The sequence below is a fragment of the Phaseolus vulgaris genome, chromosome 10, assembly GCF_051622355.1.
Source record: "Phaseolus vulgaris cultivar YP4 chromosome 10, ASM5162235v1, whole genome shotgun sequence".
NCBI lineage: Eukaryota > Viridiplantae > Streptophyta > Magnoliopsida > Fabales > Fabaceae > Phaseolus > Phaseolus vulgaris.
In genome coordinates, this window is record NC_143507.1 from 41,655,336 (window position 1) to 41,680,518 (window position 25,183).

Sequence of the window (25,183 nt, forward strand, 5' to 3'; positions counted from 1 at the left end):
GAATGAAATTTTGATTTTCAAATTCTATTATGAAATTTCATTTCCATAACACAAAAATTTATTTCGGATTTGCTTGTCCAAAATGTATTTTGTTTTAATGGATTTTCAATTCTGAAATAAAGAGCAAATTTGGTTGCCTGCACCTATCATTTTTCAAAATTTTCAAAATTATCCTCTATTTCAAATTTGAAATTCATAATTTAAAAAATACAGTTTAAAAAAAAAAACAAAATCGCATTCTGAAAAAGTAAATCTGAAATGCAAAAAAAATACATTTAAAAAAGAAAATCCAGAACATAAAAATATAGAAATACATTCCAAAAATTCAACTCCGAAAATGTATTTTGGAGAAAGGGTTCTTTATTCATATACTCTTTTTATTTGAGGTTATTTTCGACATTTTGTATGAATATTTTTGTCATTTTAGTGACAAATCGGGTGCAGGTTGAAATTGAATTCGGCTTTGATGGATGGAGGCACAATTCATTGTAAGATGGAAGAAGGTTGTTTCTCCCTGCACCCCCCCAACAAATGGCTTCCTGCATCCTATATTTTCAAAAAAATATTATTTTACCCCTTTTAAAAATGACTTCCAAATTAATTTTTTTTTTAATATTTTTGGAAAATATTTTCCATAACATATTTTATGAATTTCTTATTTACCAATCTGGAAATTAAAAAAATGTGTTCTGGATATTCTGGAATGATTTTTTATCTTTTCAATTTCCTGAAACACACTTTACTTATGGAATCCTTATTCCGGAATCACCCAAAATTATCAAGGATAATCTGGTACTTCAAAAAAATATAGGAGTGTAGGAAGAAAAATGTATGGGTGCAGGAAGAAATATCCATGGAAGAATTAGCCTGAGGCCCGACATCTCAGGTACAAAGAAAACTAAAGGAAAAAAAAAATAGGCAAATGCTCCCTGCACCCAATCATTTTTAACCTGCACCCAACATATTTTTTTAATTGCCAAAAATACCCTTAATTCCGGAAATAAAAATCCGGAATTGAAAATAATATATTTCAGAAAAATAAATCCAGAAGTAATTATTGAGTTTCGGAAATAAAAATCCGGAAAAAAAATTAAAATTCTATTTCGGACAAAAAAATCTGAAATTGAAAAATAATACATTCCGGAAAAAAAATCCGAAAAAGAAATAATTGTGTTTCGGAAATGAAAATCCGGAAACAAAAATAAAAAATCCATTCCAGATAAAAAAATCCGTAATATAAAATTTCGTTCCAGAAAAAAATATCCGGAACACATATTTCGGAATTTTTTTTTAAGAACAGTTTCGTCTTTTCCGCTGGGATCGGGTGCAGTGATATGGTGCAGGAAGCAATTGCCAAAAAAATATCCAATGGCATCTGAACACTGAAAAGAGTTGGCTATTCAAGATGGGCTGCTTCTTCCTGCACCTCCATACCTTCTTCTCTCACCTCCATAGATTTTTGTATTTCCAAAACTAACCCTCTGTAATATTCCGAATTACATAATTCGAAAGTCATTTTTCAAATTTGTAATTAGCTTCCGGATTATATAATCCAGAAGTCTTTTTTCAAATGCATGATTACTTTATGGATTACAAAATCCGGAAATCTTTTTTAACTTCCGGATTATGTAATCCGGAAGTCTTTTTTTAAATGCGTTTTCGGATTACATAATCCAGAAGTTATTCTATGAGGGTGGCACAAGAAGGATAAAAATGTATTTTCATGTTGTGTATGGAGGTGTCAGAAGAAGATATGGAGGTGCAGGAAGAAATAGTCTTCAAGATGTGCCTCGCTGAATTTCTTAACCATCAAAAGAAAACTCTAATTTCAGCTCAACACTAATACCACTGGCTCATTACCTACATTCTTGAGTCTAAATGTAATCTTTGTGACTCATCTCATTGAAAATATTGTATGTTCTTTACATTATGGAATATGCAAATAAATTGTGTTGGCACATAAATAGGAGGATTTTGGTCATGAACTAACCTGAGCAAACATTTTTCGTATACATGTGTCAGAATCTCAAACCAAAACCTTTGGCATATGCATTCTGTTTAAAGATCTAAAGTGGCTAACACACACTTCAAAGCTCTCTATGTTAGAAAATTTAGATGGATATATCTCTTTCCCACACTGCATGGTGATATATTCTACTTCTTTGACTTCTGTATTTAGGGAAATAGACATTCATTGGATATCAATTTGCACCCATGACAGAGCATCCAAATTGATGGCACGTTTTATATTTTGAAATCATGATCTGAAACAGAAATATTTTAAAAACTAGACAACACAAGTAATTGAACTGGTAAAAACACTAGTTATGGTTCAATGGTCCAACCAATAACTGTAAAATAATTCACAGCCAAATACCATACCAAAGACATTTAGAAGCAGAAAAGCCAAATTCAGGAAGTATAACTCCATATGTAGCAGATGCATTAAGATTTTATACAACATTACAGCAAAATACATATATAGAATACGTACAACTTATGATTGCATTAAATAAATAAGAACGATGCAAAATTTATAAGATACCAAAATGATAGTTTTACAAAAGCAACCATAACCACAGCACCAAGAAAAAATCAAGCCTTCTTATTTTTAACTTCTGAAGAAGAGGACTTGAACCAAGGTATCCACACAGAGGTTGTCTTTTGATATAGCCTAAACGCTTCTGCTCTACTATCTTTTTTCAACATTCGGTCCTCCACAAGCTTAGTCACATAAGCCAAACACATAGTATTAACCAAAGCTCCAATAAAGGTCCACCCAAGTCCCAGATTCCATGCAAACACAGCCAGCCCCCACCACCACAGCTGCTCACCAAAGTAATTTGGATGCCGGCAGTAATACCACAAGCCACTGTCAAGAACAGGAGCCACAGGTTTACCAAGCCCCTTCAGCTTGTTGTTTCTATTCATAAACTCATAGAGCTGTGTATCAGAAAAGTATGCTATCACAATGCCAAATAAACAGACAACAGTAGCCGCCAAGTCCCACATGCTCAATGGCTGATTGACAGTATGAACCGCATACAAGGGAAGGGACAATGCAATCAAAAACATCTGCATAGACAAGAACCACATTACAAAAGGAATACACTCAATTCAATAAAACAACAATCAAACCAAACATGTAACAGGTTCAAGTACTTCTGTTACAGCATATACATCATTACAACAATGAAACGCTACAAGAAAAGATACAGAATTAACGTGGTTTGGCTGATGCAACTTACTTCCACTGGCAGACAAGGAATTTCTATTATATACTTTAGAGAGCAATGCTTATATAATGAATGAATTCTCTCATCTTCCCTTGTTGCACAATGCAATTAATCGTCTCAAATTACAAGGCAACATCAAAATTGGATCAGGTTCCTACCGTCTGCTCCAAAATCTCAAGTCAGGTCAAGATTCAGATCGTCCCATTAACATAAAATTCAAGGCATCTCCTTAGGTTCATGTAAGAGCAGTTTTCCATAGACACCTTAATAGTGAAAACACCTCATCATCACTCTTATTTTTCTCTATCGTTTTCTGCTTATCGCATCATATCATCTATACCGTAAAAGGAGAACAATGAGAAAAGTTTACCTGTTGGGAGACATAGACAGCAAAGAATGAAATCCACCACCATTGCTTTCCATACTGTTCATTCATCTCAGTGAAACGCCAGTCTTCCCTGGCACCCCATTGCCACCCTTCTCTCCTGAAATAGTTATGAGTGAGCCTCACACTCCACACCCAAGTCAATAAAACCACGATCCTAGACCTCCACAAATCATAATGCGCTAAAGGGTGAGTGGCATAGTAGTGAACAAGCATCACAGGTATCACAGTCCAATAGGGGTCAATCATCTGCACCATCAACATCAAAAGACATTAACTTGAAAGCAAATGTGAAAGTGGGTGAATGAAGAAGAAAAAAGTTGGGGCTTTGAGTGTACCCAGTGGCTGGACTGGATTAGGCCTATGACCCAGAAGAGAACATTGACGTTGAGGAAGAAGAGAGTGTTGGCTAATAGAAGAGGGTGGTGATAGCACCATGACCACAAAGTTGACCACAGTGATGAGGAATTTGGTGAGTCGTATTGGTTGAGGAATGAGAGGTAGAAGAAGATGGAGGGAAGAGGAACCAAAAATGCTATCACAGCGTTCTTCAAATTGCGGCAACTTCCCATGTTGTTGTCTTGCCCTTTGAATCAATTTGATTTGATCCTATGTTGTATTGAATGTGTGCCTATAGAGTCCTTTATAGCTTCCTCTTTTATAGAGGAATTTGCACAAATACTTCTGTAAATCTTACTAATCTATATTAATATTCTTTTGATACTATTTTTCATACATTGTTGTATAATATGCTATTTTTTTTATTTCCCATATAGATTAATAACTTTATTTTTTCCATCCTATAAGTATGTGTGTAACATTATGCTAATTTATTTATGATTAATAAACTTAATCCATCCAACTTGTGTAGATTTTTTCCAAACATGAATAAGTCCTGTTCTGCACAAATTGAATAAGTAACTAATGAAAAAACTCAATTTCATTTTATATCAAGTTGTATAAATCTTTGTAGGATATGAAAATTTGTTCTTTAACTTATTTTAGACTTAATTATTTTTTAATCTTTGTATTAAGGATAAAAATCAATTTTATTTTTTATATTTTAAAATTATTGTCTCAATTTAAAAAAAAGGATTTAATTTTAATTTTTATAAAATTTGATATGATGGTCTTTAAATTTATAAAACGATTCCATATAATAACTAGCAAATATAATTCAATATCTAGTGTTAGAATCATTAAGTTACATAGTGATATCAATTTAACAGAATGAATGGTTTTAAAAGAAAATTGAGATCATGACCTTCTGAAAAAATTCAAAATTAAATTAACTTTTAATCTTTAATATAAAGACTAAAAGAGTAATTAGAGATTTAATTATTTTACTTCTTTTCGGTTCATACATAGGATAAAGCACAACCCCTGAATTATAAGTGTCAATACAAAAACATTAGCACAACTTGCTTTCTGCTTGTGGCTCCCCACACACAGCCATGTTCGCCTACTCATTGATTATATGATCCATTATTTCCACGAAATGATTTGCTGATTCCATGAGCCCTGCAGCTAAGTTATTTTAATTTGATGAGTTACAAAATTCTAAGCTTCTCCTTTAACTTCAAATAACAATTGACTTATAACATCTTTACTGGTGTGGTTCAAGTACATAAAGATCTTTGATTAAAATTTTATTGTGTAATGATTATTACTTCAATGTACTTTGGATTAGTAAAATTCAGTAGGGTAGCAACATAGTATTAACATTTAATAAGGTGTCTATTTCCTTCTTCCTAGGCAAATTATAATTTAGTCTGAAGTGCAAACTCACCAGTGTTTGTTCAAGTTGAAGCCACTGTGGCAGTGGCATTTTCTTGATTGTGTAGGGTGTATATTTACTTAATGGTAAGTGAAAACAATGCTGAATTTGTCATTTAAAACATAAAGTGACAAAATATTATGCGTTTCTTCTTTTCTTAATTAACAAACATGGTGAAGAAAAGTTAAACAGTGCAGGTTGAGTATTCTTTGTTACTTGTAGTGTCATTCATTCCAAACTCAAACCAGCAACAAAATGTGAGAATCTTCACGAGAAGAAGGTTGAGCATCATCACAAGTTGGGAAAGAAAGCAGAAAAGTAAATGAGCGTGGACAAGACAGACAATAAGAGAATCCAAAAATCCATAAATTAAGTGATATTGACAATAATGCTTAGCAGTGTTGTAATGATGTTAGCTGCATGTAGTTGTGACCTTAATGATATGTTAAAATCCACTCACATGATAACTTTATCATACTAACTCAATCCCATACTTGGTCCCCCACTTCTCTTATAGTGTGTTTGAAGGCTAGCCTTACACTGATCCACTCAATCTGCCAAGAAAGGAGGAAAAAGAAAAGAATGTCACACATCTCTGCATGCTTGAGCTGGAGGAACTTATAACAAAGTATGTTCCACCTACCATAGGGTCAGGAAACCATTTCTTATTCCTCCTCAGCATGCCTAGGCCGGCGTGTTAAATGGCTTTTCTCTGTTTAGTCTGTAAAAAGTGTGCATTGAGAAATAATTATAGGCATCATAGGGTCTAGAATATTGTACTATGAAGTTCTAATTTAATAAACAAGCAACATGGTAAGGTTTTATTCTCTTGTTAGCCTATTGCTCACTTGAGTACTGTTGTTTTTATAGCTATTGCAGTTACAATTGTGAGCAACTTCTGGCATAGTTTCACCCAAAATCAGGTAAACCAGCTTTAGAAAAAATCATGAAATCGTGTCAATAATTGAGTATAATCTTTGTAACATCATTGTTTCCACAACATGGAGTAGAAATCATCCTCTGATCTTCGAAGTCTGTAACTTTATTATATTAATTTTGAAAGTGTAGTCCATCAATTACACTAGTCCACAATCAACAAAAATTGTGACTTCTCATAATATTAATATATATTTAAAAATAAAAATGATAATACCTCAATGATTAATTAATAGAGTGATTAGACGCATTCTTATGTTGAAGACAATCCATTTGACAGAAAATCGTACGTTTAATTTCCACCCAATGCTTCTTAACTACTCTCTAATCACCATGAGATACTTGAAGTGTTTCCTTTTGAAATAGTCTTTTCATTCTTTGACAGCCATCCAACTTTGATCTCAAGGTGTCGATATCATGTTTAAACTCGTGTGATCAGTACATTATCAAACAACAGTGACAAAAATTTGAAACAAATGGAAATGGTATAACATTTGACATCAATTTCCCCAAAATTTGACACCACAAAATTATATGGCATTCTTATGCATCTAGAGAGTTCCCACATGATTGACAATGATCAACATAGTAGCAGAAGACATCATGCTCCCTAGGCGTTGCTCTGTACAAGAAAGACATCTCATCATTGAGTTCAACACTCCATCCAAAAAAAGGCCTTTAGAGCAGGAAGGCCAGTTGCATCCAGAATCATTGATTGTCTTGTCTGTGGTCATCATGTTGGTTATCATCAGGTTCACCATCCTCTGTATCCTCGTAAGTAACCCATGGTAGCATTGACTCAAACAAGACAGCTAATGCATTCCTATTTGCAACACCACGTGGAGCATGACCATTGCCAGGCAGATTAGCAAATTGGTTTTCATCCTGCATACCATCCTCCATCATCCTTGGAACGCCCATAAATTGTTGAAGATTTTCTCGCGGAATTGATGAGAGTGAATCAGAGAAATCAGATACCAGCAAATGTCCATACCTAACATATAAGAAAGCATAAGCAAATGATCAGAGATGTTAAAACAGTGCAGACATATTACAAATAAACAATTGAACTGCTTCCAAAGCTGCACAATGAATAAGATTCATCTTGCTACTTCCTTTTTCCTCAATTATTCCTCTTTCTTAATTACATGATATGAGTAAGCTTAATTTTTTTATTCATCATACAACCACTTTCAGTTATGTTATCAGCTCATTGCAGAGTTCTCAATCATAATTTCAATTGCTCAACTACCAAATGCTCATTCCAAGTTGAAATAAGCTACCAAATCTAGAAGACAGTAAATTTAGATGATCTGTAAAACAGCATAATTAGGTTGCATTTGGAGTGGTTGCGAGTTTTTGGCTTTCAAATACAACTTTCAAACATGTTTGGCTAACATACAGTTGAAAATTTATTTTTAATTTAAAAAAAAATTGTGAATGCTTTCTAGTTAAAAAAAAACACTTCTACATTTTATAGAGACCCTTCCTCCCACTGCTTCCACTACCACACGAACTTACATTAATTTTAACATGACGAGAAAATGCTGCGGGAGGGGGACTAAAAGCAGTTTAGTTTTTGAAAAAAATTTAAACTCACAATAAAAAAACAACACTAAATGGGCCCTCAAATATTTTATGCTTTTTCAGGTCCAGATAAAAATTCACTTCAACAGATATGCCACCAAAGTGAACATGCAAAATTAAGCTTAAAAAAAAAAGAAAATCTCTTACTCATTTTTCTCAGATGAAAATGCTTCTTTTCTGACACAAGCCCAATCCTTAACTTCACTTTTATTACTTTCTAGTGTTTCAATCACTAGTTTTGCAGCACCGCTAAGAAGTTTTTGCAGATCAGGAAGCCTCCATATAAGATAATCTCTCTCAACATATATATTAATCAAGTGATCTACAGATGGAATTCCTGTTTGATCTGACCGGAAAAAAGCATGCTGGAGAATATCTGTCCATGTGCGATCTTTCAATGGTACTTTTGCAACTAGCTTCTTTATAACTGAGGGATGAAGCATCAATGCTTGTTTCATAAGATCAGTCGATGAAGACTTTTCAGCATTCATACCATCATTTTTGCAGGCCTCGCGCTCAAGGTAAAACCGACAAATGGCAAGGGAATAAGAGAAGTTTGGAAACAACCAAATGGAGTTATCACTTTTATATTCTTCAGAAAACTTCTCCAGCCATGCATATTCCTCGGCCCTTAAAGCAAAGTAGTCAATGCAGAAAATAGCCCCCATGGGATCATCAGAATCTAGGGAAAGCAACAACTTGCAGACCTCTAAGGCAGATCTATGACAGCCACGTCTGTCCAAATTTTTCATGTGAGTGAAAAGAGCTGTGAATATAGGTTTGTTAGTATCATGCTTGAACTTCAACTGGCAATTTCCCTGCAGTGGATTGAACATGGGATGCCATGCACATTCAAGGGCATATAGACACCTGGCAATAGCATCTGCAGACATTGGTTGTTCACCCAATACTGTAAAATATTCTGCCATTGTTAGAAGGGAATCAATATGATAAGGACGGTGCTGTAATATGCTTGCTATGCCATTTATGTCATTAATTGCTTTGGCAGCTTCAAATGCTCTCTGAGATTGGGAGTAAGATGGCGAGTGTACATATCTACATTGTAAAAAATATGAAATTAAATGCCAAGTACAAAAGGCACATTAAATCCTTAACTTCACAAATAATCCACAAAGTCATAAACCAGCCAGATTGAGCTTAAGTACGAAATTCCACAAACCCAACTGTCATTAACAATGAAAATGAATAATAACAAAAGCCCAAACTACTGGACTCAATCATGCTTGCCCTCCTTTTAAAAGGAAAAAACATCAACAATATGAAGAGGGAGAGAAAGAGAGTGTAGGAAATGAAAGTAATCAATAACCAGGCAAAAGTACGTAACTTCCTATGCTATGGATAAATTTCCCCCTCCTCTTTCTATTACTATTTTTCATAACTCACCCATTAGGCACTTTTATTCCACTCAAGGTTATTCCTAATTAAAACTTGTATTTGTCCAGACTCCAGAGTTCTTTGTGTGTTTATTATATGCAAACGGAGAAGAAATTTTTATCAGTTGTACGAAGAAGAATGATCCTTAGTTCCTTACCTGAAGTAGTTATATCCATTTTTCAACTCCAGAAACTGCATGGACAAAGAGTCATCACAACGGAGCCAATTGTCTGATGGAGTGACAAGAACACTCTTTCTAAGATTATAATGTACACGCCCCCTCACCCCTCGCATTTGCCTAGAACTGCTCGCTTGATTGCTGGTCTCAAATGATTTCATAACCTTGGATCCGAATATTCTTCTCAGCTCATTTTCAGCATTCAAATATTTAGGATCCACCTTCAATACGGAGGTTGCTTGCTGTTTAACAGATTTAATTTTGTCTTTGCTAGAAACAGGTTGCTCAGCTGATGAGTTGACATTCAGAGATAAATCTTCTAGAATCAAGTCCAAATCTTTATCATCTCTCATTTTGTTTGCTGCGGCAGCATTTTCCTTGATTTTCTTCTTTTTCTTTTTCTTCGATTTGGGATTTGACGTGGAAACCTCAGCAGTAGGTTTCAATGAAGATGACCCCTCTTTATCATCATCATCACCATAACTCGCCAATGTTTCATTAGAGGACGCCAACTCATCTCCCTGCAGCCAAAACAGTAACATTAAGTGACAACTAAGAAGCATACTCCTAAATGTCTACCTTGTTTTGAACAAACAAGAATCCAAGAATAAATTTGAGGTTAAACATCCAAGAAATTCTTCTTGTAAAAATCAATACAAAATTTTTCTTGTAAAAAATCAATACTTCATGCGATTCTAAGTTTCTCCATAAGAACTTATAAAAGAAGAAAATATAGGAAAGTAGAATGAATTGGATTTCTCCCATGAGCTAAAATCAACTAATGCAGTTAACTTTTGTAGAAGCCCCTCACATCCAACTAGTGAGACATTTAATCAACTTAGGGCTAAACCATTCCATTATACTAAATGGTGAGACATTTAATTAACAAAACATAATAACGATAAATTCTATCTTCAACCTAAATTCAATTTCATAGTTGTTTGTTTCTGACCTATTCACAAATACAAAGGCAAATTTACAAAATCTAGTTAATCCAAAATCTTGGTGCATGATAGGAACAAAAAGATAGAACCGACATGAAAAATTAAAAAGGGTAAACAGGGTAATGCTTCACAAAATCAAAGTTTGAATCGAAACAAAAAAAAGGTGGGGTTTTTTTCAAACCTGGTTTTCGGGTTCAGAATCTTGGTCATTAAGGAGGTCGAAAGGGTTGATGGAGGAGCGAGTGATGGGCTCAGAATCGTTCTCTTCTTCTTCTTCTTCGCTCACGTGTTCGTGAAGATGGTGTTGCTCGTTGAGAACCTTCTTCATCAATCGAGCTGACATCGTTTCCAACTGAACCTCTCTGAGGGGGATGCAGGGGAATTCAGGGGTGCCCAGAAAGACAAAATCGATTATGCTTCTCAAATTCAATTGCAAGGAACAGAACAAACTCGAATGAATGAAAGAGAAAAAGTAAACAGCGTTGGTGTTACTCAGTTCATTCTCTCGTGTGTTAGGTGTCCCTCACGTGCCTCTCTCTTTCTGCACCTCCATAGCTTCTATTGGCACCTATAGATAAGGTGAAAAGATCATTTCATTCTTAAGAAAATACATTCTAGATTTTACAATCTAGAATTTTTTTTCTCTATTTACACCTTTTAAATTGTAGAATTCCAAATACTTTCGAAATTCTACAGTCCATAATATATTTTTTTCTTTAAAAAAATATATTCTGAATTATAAAATTCAATCCAAAAATAATTTTTGAATTTTTAATCTAAAAATACCTTCTTATTCCATAATTTAGAAAGTATTTTCTAAAATAAACCCATTTTGGATTATAGAATCCAAAAGGTATATTGGAAATACTTTTAGATTCTATAATCCTGAGTTTTTCTGGATTACTCATTCTGAAATGAAAAAATATTATTCAAATAAAATATATTTTAATATTTTTAGAAATATGGGGTGTTGCAAGAAGCTATGAAGATGCAAGAAAAAACAACCCTCTCACATCTGTGGTGCAGGAGGAGGTGGGCTCACAATAGAGTTGCCCAAGTATCCTTTATTGGGCCTTATGGGTTTCCCACAAGTTTTAGCCCAATATTAAAATATTTTTTAGGCAGTTTCTTTCTGCACCCCTATATTTTTCTTCCTGCACCCCTACGAGGTTGCACAAAGACAAAAGTATTCCTATATAAATTGTACATTTATTTTTTTTTATTTATTCCGGATTATGAAATCCGGTAAATTTTTGGATTGGCGCATCCGATAATCTCCCGGATTGATGCTTCCAGTAGTACATGAATAATAGTGTTAATCCAAAATAAAAAATGCAAAACATCGATAATTGAGAAAACCATTTTGGATCCGTCAATCCGTAATTTAAAATATACATTCCAGATTCAGAAATCCATAATTGAAAAAAATCATTCCAGATTCACTAATCCATAATAGAAATTAGGCTTCCGAATTCAGCAATCCAGAAATGAATAATTTATGCAAATTTTGCTTCCGGAATACCTCTCATCCAGAATGCAACATGATTCACTTTCGGATTGATGAATCTATATCACATTCCCAAATCCCAAAATTGTGGGGGCCAGTTTCGGAATTTACAAAATTGTGGAGGTGCAAGAAGAAAAATGTAAGGGTGCAAGAATAAAAATGTAAGGGTGCAGGAAGAAACTGCCTATTTTTTACTGCATCCCAATATTACTAATTGTACCCCCACTACTAACAGAAAAAATTTAGAATACCATCCCTCACTACATCACACCACCACTTTGGTCACTACTACACCATCACAACAATAAAAAGAAAAGGGAGAATGCTACAAAGGAAGGAGAGAGAGAGTGTTAGAAAAAAAATTGTTTTAAAAAACTCATTTTATAAAGTGTTATATACGTTTTGGAAAGTTTGTGTTTATAAACCTCGTTCCATAATATATTTCATATGTTTAAAATATTCTTTCTGAAAATCTCACTCCAAAAATTATGTTATGGAATTTTTAGGAAGTTAGTTTTAAAAAAAAAAATCATAATAGATGATCCTGAAGACACTTTAAAGAAGAGTAAAATTATCTTTTTTAAAATTATGCGGTGTTCCAAGAAATTGTTGGAGTTCACGAATAAACACAAAATTATCAAAGTTAAAAGCAATCATTTGTAAAATTGAAATAAAAATTACTAATAAAATTTGTAAATTTGAGATGTTAACCTTTTACCTATCTTTAATCTCTAACGAGTTTCTCTAGATCCAGTTGTATTTATTTACTTATTTACTATTTTCAATTTTTGAACTTTTCACTTATTTTCTACACATCACAACAAAACACATCGTATCTTGGGAAGAGTTAATTTCATCTCAATCAACACACGTCTCATTCCATCTATAATTATATTTACTAAATAAATCATTCGTTATTGAAATTATTTCTTAATTGTTTGGTGATATCTCACACTCAATTAAGTAATAACTACGGTCTCCACCACCCCCACAACCACTCTCCCCATCAACCAAACTACATACTACTCCACTCTCCCTTGATTGCTCACCACCACCACCGAATGTCACCCTTTAACATGGACAAATGAATCTCTTATGAATCGCGATCCTCAAATATAATTACTCTCTGGCAAAGCCATCTAATTCGACAGATATTGAAGATGTGATTATTCTTGATGAAAGGCGTCGGAAAAGCCCATACAGAGAAAGTGAGAAAGTGAAAGAAAGATAGCAGTTGGGTAAACAATGATTTGGAATTAAGATGTGCTGAAAAATAAATTGAGCCATATCAATTAAGCAATAAGGATAACTGATTATCCTAAAAAAATCATTGATAATCGATTAAGTATGAAGAATAATTATTTTTCCTTTAAAAAATGTTGTTAATCGATTATGTATAATGGATAATCAATTATCCCTTTAAAAACCTCATTTGTTGTTTTTTTTTTCTCTATCAAGGCTTACTTCAATGAACACCACCAAATAAGTAATAAACCACCACGAAACTACCATGCAAAAGTGAAGGGTAACCACTTAGCTTCACACATGGATAACCAGCACTTCCAACCTGAGGAGTGAGAACCACTTCTTCTACTTCTTCTCCTTTCCACTATGGAAAAATTAATATCACTAGTTTAAACCATAAATTGTAATAAGTTCACTCAATCAACTTAGTACAAAATACAAATTTTAAAAGCTACAGGTATTGAAAATAATCACACATCTATTTAAAGGATAAAGACAATGAATTTTTTTAAGCTATCCAAACAGGTAATTGATTATAGAGGCTACAAATCATTTTTTAGAAGACTGATATTTAGACATTTGAGACAGAGAAAATAATAATAATATTTTTTATCTTCAAAAAATTATTTTTTGCATTAAAATATTTTTAAAATTTCATTTTATAAATTATTTTCTAAATATATTAATATATAACCAAAATATTTTTTTTCTTACCGAAATTGAACTGGAATCGTCTGAATTATTGAGATTAAATAATTTTTTAATTGAAAAGTTGTTGAAATTTGATAAAGACCGAGTGTGACTTATAGAAAATTTTCTTACATTCAAGTTAATAAGAACTTTAGTAGAACATTGTATATAAATTATATCTATAGACTTTTGAACCTAAAGAAACTTCTAATTAAATATAATTAAATGATTATTAATCCATTGTCATAAATTAAACCGATTTTAGTGGTATCACAAGTCAATCTTTAAAGATATATGAGTTGCTTGATTATACATATAATTATTTGAAGTGTATATTATATTTTCATTATTTTTTTAATAGGTAGTACAATTCTATGGCATCAATCAAATATATTATAATTTTTTCTCTCATTCTTCATTTTCATCATTTCAATCCAAACAATCTTATTTTTCATTTTTTTTATACTTTTATTAAACCCTTAAATAATGAGTTTGTTTAAGCATTACATTCACATTTCTAATATAACGTTGATATGTAAGGACGTTTAGACAACATTTAGCACAAATAATGTAAATGCACTATGGAATGTGAAAATATCTTTGTCAATTTCTAGAGGAGAAAAAAAAGGGCAAAAAGGCTTAAATTTAAATATTATTTTATACTTTCCAGTCTACACTTTTTAAACTTATTTTCTTAAAAAAATTAGAAAATGTTTATATGCTGGTCGGTAACTTAAATTAACATGTCTTTATTCGGAATGAAATAATGTTAGATATTGGTAAAACCTTTTGAAAAAATAGGTAAAAAGAACAAAGTCAACGTTGTTCATAAAAAATATCATTTTAAAAATTTCAGTCCATTTCAATTTATTCCAAATCACTATATATATTTTTTCTTTTCTTTATACATTTCCACAAAGTGTTAAAAAAATCCAAATTTTCCATAGATTTTTTTAATTGCACAATTTATAAATATATTTAATTTATAAATATATTTTAGATAACATAATTCATAATAAATCTAAAAACACATTTTAAATTGTGTAATTTAAAAATGCATTCTAAACTACATTAATCTAATGCATAAACATTTTTGTTACGAAGTGGACTTTAAGCCTAAGTCAACCCCCCTCACGCCCGATAGGGGGTGGCCTGATAAGCCCAACAAATACTCTAGGATAGGCTCGAAATGGCTCTGATACCATGTTACGAAGTGGACTTTAAGCCTAACTCAACCCCATAAAACTGGCTCATAAGGTTGAGGTTTGCACCCACTTATATACAATGAAAGGCTCTAATCTCTAGTCGATGTGGGATCTCCAACAATTTTTAATCTACAAATATATTTTTATATTATACAATTTAAAAATATTTTTATTATATACTCTAAATTATTCATGAATTTAACAATTTAAACTTCTTTCAGGTTGTACAATTTAAAATCTTTTTGACGTATAAACAATTTAAACTTTTTTATATTTAAAACTTTGTATAATAAAATGAGAAAAACCAATTATTTTGATAGTTACAATAAAAAAAGAACAAAAAAAATATTTTTTTACGGCTATCTTTTTCTGAATTATTAAAAAAAATAATAAATTCAAGGAAATAAAGAGAAAAAATATGGTTTTCTAACTTTACCCTTATTTGCTAAATTGTATTTTACAGTTACTTTAAAAAAACTTAATTTTTTTATTTCTTTCTTTCTTTCTTTCCGCGTTTGTTTACATTTTCTTATTCCTTTTCACCATACTAAATAAATTATTAAAAATATTAAAAAAATAAAATATTTTTTTTGGTTTTTATAGTTATTATCTTAATTTGACACATTTATAATTAACGATATTTTATATTCAATGGGTTATATAAGATATTTTTCAGGATGACTACAAGATTCTGACAAAATGACGATTCTTATGACTTTCCTAATATTTTTTTCTCTTTTTATTTCCTTTTTCAATAACAAAGCCTATAGTTTAATTACAGTTGAAAAGCGGATATCAGAGCCAATTTGACAGAACAGAGAAAGAAAATGAGAGAAAAAAAATAAAATTTTTAGAGAATCGAGATAGCTAATGTAACTAGATGGAGTTCAAATGAGTGAAGCCATGATTTGATTTGTTTGATTTGACTTGATTCCATAGTTGTGTGTTTGAGGATCTGTGTTGGTGATGAAGCAGCACGAGTTAACTCTGTTGTTGTGCCTCTTATGGGCACTAACCCTTCTCTATGGTGAGATGTTCGCTTATTGGGTTCCTTCCCTCTTCACCTGTTCATGGCCCCATCTGCTCCGCAGCTCTTCTTCTTCAACGGTAGCTACAAAGTCTTCATCTTTTCACCTTTTTCTTTTCTGGGTCATACTCAATAGTTGACATTCTCAGTACTTCACAACCAAAACCAGAAGAAATTTCATGTTTTGTTTATGAGCTGGGGGAGTTCATGAACACTGAAGCTCTATCTTAAGATAAAATAAAATAATAAGTTATGGGTTTGTTTAATTTTGAAATTTAAGGTAGTCTGGTATGTTAAGGTTGTTAATTTTTTACATTTAGTGGTTCCACCAAGGAATGTGGGCAGTTCATGTACTGACTCTGTACATTTTACTTGTTTTGTTGGAAATTATTTATGGGGTTTTGTTGAAGAGTTTAATTTATATACTCTGTTCATCTAAGATAGTTATGATAGAGATGAAGGGAGCCTAAGCCAACAGACTGGTTCTTTTACAGTATATCTAAAATTGTGTCTACATTACAAGTATAATCTGATTCGCTGAACATGATAAAAGGCATAATTAACTGAGCTTATTTTCGGATTTATGCTTGCAGGCTCAAACAGACGGTGGGAATTACCAAGCCGATTATGTAAAAGTTGCTGTTATTGCAGATCCACAGGTGAATGTTTCTTCTTTTATTGTTATTTTATGGTCATACATATATCTGTGAAAAAATATGCCTGCAATGAAGGGTGTATGTACTTCTTATTTCATGTTTCTGTGGATGTGCGTCTCTCATCATTTGATTTGAATTTCTTTTTAAACATAACAGCTCATGGATAAAACTTCTCTCCATCTTCCTCCAAAATCACTTGCACTGGAGCTAGCGGAATTCTACACTGATTTAAACATGCGTAGATCATTCTTTGCATCTGTCCTGTCTTTCAAACCTGATGTCATATTGTTTTTAGGTGATTACTTTGATGGAGGTCCGTATTTATCAGATGAAGAGTAAGTTCTGCCATTAATATTTCTATTCTTAATTTAGTTTTGTAATAGTTTTTAATTAGTTTTTATTTTAACTATTATGCGATGTATAATTTTTCCAATCAGCCTTTTCCACCTACAGTGATTTGGAACTCAATTTTTATCTTTCACTTCAGAAAACAGAAAACCAAAGAGATGATGCATTTTACAGATTAGATTTTGATTCTTTTTCACATTTGCTACAGAAGAATTTAGTGGACAAAATAATCAAAAGCAAAAATGAAGTGCTAGTTCCTCTTTTTGTATAAAAATAAGTCATCCTAAAAAAATCATCATATGAGCACCAAGTAGAATCTAACCAAAAATTTATGGATATTAAGTCTTTGGTCAAAGACTTGAGTGAAATGCTGAAACTAAATGGTTAAAGGGTCTTTGGTGCTTAATGTTAAGTTTTAACCCTCTTGTTTTCCAAATTCTTTATATCAGTTGATAATTTAGTCATATTTAAATTAAATTTCCATATTGTTAAAAAAAAAGATAGAAAAAGAAATCCCTAGATTACTGTAGCAAACATTTATATGATTATATGTTAAGGAGCTGCTGATTAATTTCAAGTAATATGTTGTTTAAGCCATTTATCTTGAATGACTGCTCAGCATGTTCACTCAAATTTTCTGTTATGAAATGCTTTTACAATCTTTTGGATGGATAGATGGCAAGAGTCTTTCAGTCGCTTCAGACATATCTTTGGTTTGAATGCACAAGGAAAATACACGGACATGCAAGTTTACTACATTCCGGGAAACCATGATATTGGGTACGGAAGTCTTCATTCTCTAAAACCAGAGGTATTTCAACATGCTATAGCTCAACTTTTTATTCCCAAAGTTCAATAACTATAAAGTGGCTTGTTTGAATTGACTTGTATACTGTATAACAGTTGAAAGAAATAGATGGATTGTATTTCTGAGATGGGTTTACAATTATGATTACAGTCTAAATTTATAGACTACTTACGACCTAATTAAGGAAAGAAATAATAGGTAATTAAAATTATACAAATCAAATCAAATCACTAAAAAATATCAAATCTGTCTTAATAAATAGAGAATGAAATCTGCACTTAATTACGGAATAACTCTCCTGATTATGCAGCGAATCAAATGCCCAAAGACATGACTGAGAGTCTAAGAATGTAGTCGTGGTTACAATGGTCTCAAGACCTCAAGGACGAGAAATTACATTTATTGTGCCTAAGGGTTGTTGAATGTTGATATTAAAAGGGAAAAGAATATATAGAACCCTCAAACTCTGGTCATTTGCAAATAAACACCTTGAACTTTATATTCATTCTAATTACTACTTAAGCTTTTTGTGTTAATGCAATGGATCCTTCTGTTAAGTCACTAATGAACTACTCATCTTGATCCTTCTTTGAGATAAATGTTAGCCTTTCAGTTTTCTACTACTACTACTACTACTATACTATTGTTAATGTTATTCTTTCTAAAACACATTTTCCTGATTATTCTGTTTTTAATATCTAAAAAAATTAACATGAAGAAAGACTTCAAGGACCACGTGACTTCATTTTCATCTTTGTCATTTCATCCACACTCCGAAGTCATACATGTCTGCTTGTCTCACATTTTGTGGAAGGATTCATTTATGGATGGGATAGATGCAACATCAGCCACAGTAGAATGGGCTATGGCTGAGTTGCCACAAAACCCAGAGAAATATGTATGTAGAACCTAAAGATTCAGATATCAGTAAGCTCCTAATCTGCATACCATTGGGAAAAAAACCTTAGATCGCACCTAGAAGTTTCAATAGGAATCCACAAATCAGGGGCTGAGTTAGACATGTGTGGCCTTAGGGTACCCAGAAGTACTCAAGTTCTCATTAATGCATGGAGCATGGAAGAGACTCAAGCATTTGGACTTACCCTGACTTTTTCTGTTAGAAAGGTTTTTAGAGAGTGAAACATGACCTTGGGTGAATGAAAAAGGAGAAGAATACAAGATGAGTCCGTTATGTGGTATTCCGAGTCTTTCTTATTTTATTTTGTTATTTTTTTAGACCTCTGAAAGCCAAAAATCAGGAAATTATGTTTTAAAATAATAGTAATTGAACTGCTTAGATATAATCTCAATGGAGCGTTAGGATGAGTTGTCCGGTAGTGAGTTAATGGAAGGTTAATTGAAGGCTCTATTACTGAATTGTATTATTAATACAAAAAAATTAAGAAGTAGTTGCAATGAAAACAAGTTCAACGTGTGTATTTCGAAATGGACTAAAGTTCAGGAAGTCAATATAATCCTTTCCCAATTTAAAATTTGGACTATTGATGACATACAAATTGTTGTTGAGTGAGATGAAATTTGTATAAACTAATCTCCTTGACATTTATGCATTATTCATATATTCTTAGAATATGAATGTCAATAGAACATGACATTTTTATCGTAACAATGAAATGTCTTCATGTTGTGGTGGTTGTGAATGACACAAAAATTCATTGAACTTGCTTGATGATTGATACTGACAACTGTAAAATGACATTTTGCAATAATGTCAGATATCTGTCTTTTTCATTGTGATTTATGAAGAGGAGCTTTAAACCACATCCTAAATGTTTTCAAAATGTTTTATTAAATGGTTCTTCAAATAAGTTTTTCCCTTCAATTTTACATAATTTACAATCTAATTTGTGGTTTAGTTTTGCACTGACCATTAATTGTTTTCTCTCGTTTGGTTCCTTCCTTGTTCTTAACATTTCTTTCATTACATGAGCATAGGTTATCCAACGCTATGAGGAAGCATTTGGGACAAGGAACTACAGATTTACCGTTGGAAAAGTGGATTTTATTGCCATTGATGCTCAAGTTGTGGATGGTAAGCTTGATTTGCCTTATAAATATGATCTGTCATGTTTCTTAAGTAGCAATGCTGTAATTGCTAGTACTCTTATTTTATGGTACCAAGTCATCACATTTGTCTAATTTTCAGTGCAATATATAATCCTGATTTATCTGACACTTAAGTTTTTTCCTTTGATCAAACCCTCTTCTCTCAGCTGTACCTGCTGGAATAGATGTTTTTGTATCTGTGTTACCTCGTGCCATTTACTATGTTTCACAGGGAACTTATTCCTCCTTCATGGCCTTTAACAATGAACATTTCTCCATTTGGACAAGGGTTTATTTATGAATTATGTTTCATTCTTTGACATTTTTTTTATCTGAAACAAGCAATTATAGTTTAGCTATCTAAATATCTAACAATTTATATAATTTAAATATTGTAAATTTAAATCATATTCTATATGTCCTTATCTGTGCTTGGAAAATTTTGATAAAGCTGAAAATGCTGAACTAATTATGTTTTCTACAGGACAACCACAGAATCATCTGACTTCTCAAGCTTGGGATTTTCTGAAGAATATCTCTGTTGGTATGAAGTGGCCTATGAATAAATATATTTCATTGTTAGGTTGGGTCAATTGTTTCATTGTAATGCTTGTTTCTTTTGAACTTTACTAGGTGATGTGGTTCATCCAAGAGTCTTGTTGACGCATATTCCTTTATATCGACGTGATGATACTGACTGTGGTCCTCATCGTAGTTCCCCAGTTATCAATCAGGTAAAGTTTATTTTAGTTTCTTGAAACAAATCTATATCAGGCACATTGAATGTAGTATGGCATTGGTTATTGGAATAATATTTTGCAGTGAGTTGTGTCTGAAATCTGAATGTTTTATTAGCTGCCATTCTGGAAACTTGTTAACAAATCTTTCTTATATTTCAGAGGATAAATTATGCTCTAAATGGTAATACTAATGAGATAGCGTAAGTTACTCATCTTTCAAACCATGCGAGAAGCATGACAACTGCATGAATCTTGTGCTGGTAGCTCATAACTGCTGATGTTTGATTTAAATTTTATTTTATCCAGGTATCAAAATTATGTTTCTGAGAAGTCTTCAAAGTACTTACTGGATGCAATCAAACCTGTGAGTCATCCATCTCCTTTTTGGAATGTTGTGTTGCTATTTCTACCTTAATATGGGTGTGGTGAAAAATAATCCTTGGTGGGTTTATCAATTATTTGTTGTTCAATATATGTATTTCATTTTTTTAAGACCTTGTTCTGTACCGATAAAAATAGCCGGGTCATTTTCATTTTATCTGTTGCGATGACTGAGAAGTGGAGGACGACTCAATGTAGGGGAGTTGGGAGCTGAAACTATAGTGAGGGTAACTGGTCTCTGAATTAACAGTTTTGGTTTTGACAGAAGCTTATTTTGTCCGGTCATGATCATGATCAGTGTACCGTCACTCATCAACCTAAATCTGGGCCTGTAGAAGAGGTAAAAACCTTATCTTCTTGCTTAAACAGTCTCCTTGATTGTTTGGAAAAATTTAACTGACAGTAGTATGCAGCACACTCTAGGTACTATAAGTTGGCAACAAGGAAACTTGTATCCTTCGTTCATGCTGTTATCAGTTGACAACTCAACTCTTCCAAATGCTTCCATTCCAAGAGATGCTTTGTTGACTCACTTATGTTATCTTCCAATTCAATTACACATTTACATGTGGTATGTCTAAAGTGAAGTGAGTCTAATTTTCACCAGATCTTTTGGGTCATCTTTTTCTTGATGAGTTCTATCTTGCTATAAATGTCAGGTATATTGTGCTATTTGTCCTGACCCTTCTTGCCACCCTATTTTGGCCAACAAGTGGCACAAGTTTTTGGCATCAGTGTTGGGGCTTATTTGGCTGTTGTAAACAACTAATCTCTGGCATCTTTTCTAGAAGTGAAACGAAAGACAAGGATGAGGATGCTAACTATGAATATGAGATGATGTGGGATGCAGAAGGGTCAATGCATCTTGTAAAGAAACCCTTGAATCCATCTACTGTAAATTCAAACGACCGAAGCTTAGGAGAAAGGTAAACTTTGGTTTCCATATATGTGGCAGTTTAATCCTGTAGAACTATTATATTGAACTTATTGTGAATCGTGAGGCAAAACGTTAGCTTCTTCCTTTTGTTTCTTTTATATGCTGCCAGGGGTAATGTTGTGATGCGGGCAGCAGCTAGAAAAAATACTGCTCAGGAAGGAGAACACTCTGTAAACGTGGATTCAGGAATTGCTCTTGATCCTGTTGGTAGAATACCTCCCAGAACAGGCAAATCAAAGACAAAACTTATAATCCAGAGGTTGATACGAACACTGCGAATGTTCACTGTCATTGCAGCAGTTAATGTTCCACTTTACATGATGTTGCTATTCAAGGATTGGATTGACAAATAAGAATCAAAGTCCTATCAGAGCGATACCATTCAGGTTTTACATCCACTTTTATTTACTTTAAAGTGAAAATTTGTAGATCCAATTACATGTTCAAGAAAGTAATCGCCATCAACATGATCTAACTAATCATATGTTGAGGCTTTTATATGTTTACTTGGTACCCTGAAACTCATGTTTAAATTATTCACTGACATGGTTATGATCATACGCAACATCAAGTTATACCAAACGGTTTTGTTAGTTGAGTTATTGTATCTGTTTGTTTTGATTTCAATTTTGTTATTCATTTTGTTTATATATACTTTAATACTGCCTTGTCCTTCGAATCATCAACAAAGAATCTCAACTATATTAACTATCTGTCATAAAATAATGTTATACTGAGCTATTAGTTATTGCTTGTCATATTATATAATATGCTGTCATAACAAAATTTATGTGGAAAACGCGTATTAAATGTCAAGTGTTAAATCTTACACTGATCCCACTTCATTACTTACGTGGAATTAAATCATATACATATTCACCTGACTAATATATGCATTATTTTTATGAGTGTAATAATTCACCTTTTGGTTATTTCGCCCTCGCACACTGGTTTATAACTACAATTTACCTAACCTTAAAATCTTCAAATCATGAATTGATTCCTTGTTTATAAAAACAACTGTTGGAATCTTTATACAGTTTTTTGTTAAACTTTTTCAATTATCATCTTAGGTGAGATTCAAGCTTATAGATAACTTTATTGCCACCGGATTCAGATTTTAATTTCCAAAATTGTCTTTCATTTTGGAATTGAAAGTCTAGAATAGAAAAAATATACATTCTGGAAAAACAATTCTGGAATAGATTTTTGTGTTCTACAAATTAAATTCTGTAATAGAATTGGAAAATCTAAGTTTTGTTAAGGTAAAACAGTTCTAGAATAAAAAAAATACATTTTGAAGAAGAAATTTCAGAAAACAAAATATAAAAACATATTATTGAATGTATTTGATACTCACTCTTATTTAAGAATACTTTTTTCATTTTATATAACATCGATCGAGGACATGTCACAATTTATCAGGTACTGGAATTAATTTCCATAGTTTTATCCTCTTAAACTATGATACTTTCTAACCAAAGATACAAGTAGTCTGTATCCAATTACCACCTAAAATATGGGTTTCTTAACTGAATTATTTCAATATGACTATGTATGTTACAAAGACTTAGTTAAAGAAATTAAATTTATATCCATATTTAAAAGTTTTTTTTTCTGCAAAGAAAAACAAAATCTATGATAAAGAACAATCGAATGTGAAAGAAGCTGTTGAATTCGAAGGTGCAAACAATGGGCAGAATTGACAGAACCTTCTCTTTTATCGAATAGTTTTCCTTGTCTCAGAAATTGCAGTTCTCTTTTAGTTTCCTTTTTCTTCACAGCTTCCATTTCTCTTATGAATATTTCTTTGTATTTTTTAATTTTCTTAGAGTTGAAATTTGTAATTTTTTTGTTTGTTTAGATAATACACATTAGAAAAAACATTTATTAAAAAAAACTAAATTATATAATGCTGCAAAGGAAGAATGATTATAAGAAGCAAATTTTGATTGTGAACACAGTGTAAGGATTAAAAGACTTGCTTACTTATTAAAAGACTAATTATAATGGCAAAGACTTTCACAAACCTCTCGGGGCTGCTTCTTCCTGCACCCCGTAAATTTTAAAATTCCATAATTGCCCTTCTCAGTAAAAAGTTAAAAACATGAGGCATTGACAGTGCAGGTGTTGAAACTGTTGGTTGGTGAGTGAAGAGAGTGTGTGGGTTGAAGGTGGAGGTGGTGGGTTGGGTTGACCGCGGTTGGAGGTTGTTGGCGGCGGTTTGTGATGGTGGTAGCATTTTCAGGTGAATTTTCAACTTGTTTTCCGTGACTGTGCTGCAAAGATATAGTGGTTTAATTGTGTTTTGGATTGGGTAATCTGGTGCATTTACGAATTATCTAATTCATAAGCTTAAAAAATTAGTAATTATATTCTGAATTGAATAATTCAGAACTCACTCCTGAGTCCATATTAACATTTCGGCTTATGTAATTCATAACACAACTATGTATTATGGATTATATAAATCGAAATGTTAATTTAGATGTTGGATCCCAGAATGAAGTGAAAATATTGATGAATTGCTTTTGATTTATGTAATCCAGAAGTTCTGAAAAAAAAAACAAAGGAAATGGCCTTAGAAAACATTTCAATAAACATAAATACTGAACTCTGCAAGTACACAATCACAAGCGAGAGCAAAACCTTTAAAATCTGTCAAGAATCACCACAAATGGGATCTTGGAATGCAACACAAGTTAGGGGTGTCGCAGGGTGAGAGAAGAGAGCAACTGTTTAGGGTTTTGGGTTTTAAATTATTTACTGAATGACAAAACATTAATTTCCTATTTACTATGGGTGCCTCAAAAACACATGGGGTGCAGGAAGAAGCAGCCATGCTCGGAGTGAAGGACTCCTATGGACCATTTTGAAAATGTTGAAGCAAAAAGAGCATATGAGGGTTTGAAATAGTAGCATTTTCCGAATTAAAAATGAGATCCACATGACTTGCTTATTTTAGAATCAAATTGGTTAGGGTGTACGAACTTGCAATGACAAAGAACATGGATCAAGAGATATGTTTGTCTTTGCATGGCCAACCAATATAATGGAAATCTAGTCTTAGCTAGATCCAATACATATGTGCTGTCAAATCAACCTTTTCTCAACACGATGCCTCCTCATAAATC

General features: G+C 32.5%; 3 protein-coding genes across 6 annotated transcripts; 1 reads left to right on the forward strand and 2 right to left on the reverse strand.

Annotated features, from left to right (window-relative positions):
* Positions 1-2,434: 2,434 nt before the first annotated feature.
* LOC137819274 (3-oxo-5-alpha-steroid 4-dehydrogenase (DUF1295)) lies at positions 2,435-4,299 on the reverse strand. The gene is made up of 3 exons (XM_068623073.2): positions 3,960-4,299; positions 3,607-3,870; positions 2,435-3,075 (listed from the first exon to the last, which is right to left on the reverse strand). Exons 1-3 carry the CDS (start codon positions 4,191-4,193, stop codon positions 2,596-2,598), a joined length of 978 nt encoding a protein of 325 aa, XP_068479174.2. The 5' UTR covers positions 4,194-4,299; the 3' UTR covers positions 2,435-2,595.
* Positions 4,300-6,673: 2,374 nt separating this feature from the next.
* LOC137818092 (transcription factor-like protein) lies at positions 6,674-11,004 on the reverse strand. Its single transcript, XM_068621313.2, has 4 exons — positions 10,620-11,004; positions 9,474-10,015; positions 8,069-8,977; positions 6,674-7,328 (listed from the first exon to the last, which is right to left on the reverse strand). Exons 1-4 carry the CDS (start codon positions 10,779-10,781, stop codon positions 7,043-7,045), a joined length of 1,899 nt encoding a protein of 632 aa, XP_068477414.2. The 5' UTR covers positions 10,782-11,004; the 3' UTR covers positions 6,674-7,042.
* A 4,766-nt stretch (positions 11,005-15,770) lies between these two features.
* Positions 15,771-22,676, forward strand: LOC137818093 (Calcineurin-like metallo-phosphoesterase superfamily protein). Of its 4 annotated transcripts, none has more exons than XR_016516356.1 (13): positions 15,771-16,192; positions 16,706-16,771; positions 16,925-17,103; positions 17,792-17,927; positions 19,881-19,977; positions 20,476-20,535; positions 20,625-20,725; positions 20,891-20,931; positions 21,038-21,095; positions 21,311-21,452; positions 21,526-21,683; positions 21,772-22,038; positions 22,159-22,676. XR_016516356.1 is itself a non-coding variant. In XM_068621314.2 (13 exons), the coding sequence occupies exons 1-13, from the start codon at positions 16,052-16,054 to the stop codon at positions 22,400-22,402; spliced, it is 1,623 nt and encodes a 540-aa protein (XP_068477415.2). In that variant the 5' UTR covers positions 15,771-16,051; the 3' UTR covers positions 22,403-22,676. The 4 variants fall into 4 exon arrangements, 1 of the variants encoding a protein (XP_068477415.2); XR_016516355.1 differs by having other exon boundaries at positions 21,378-21,452; positions 21,536-21,683; XM_068621314.2 differs by having other exon boundaries at positions 21,378-21,452.
* The last annotated feature ends 2,507 nt before the right edge of the window (positions 22,677-25,183 follow it).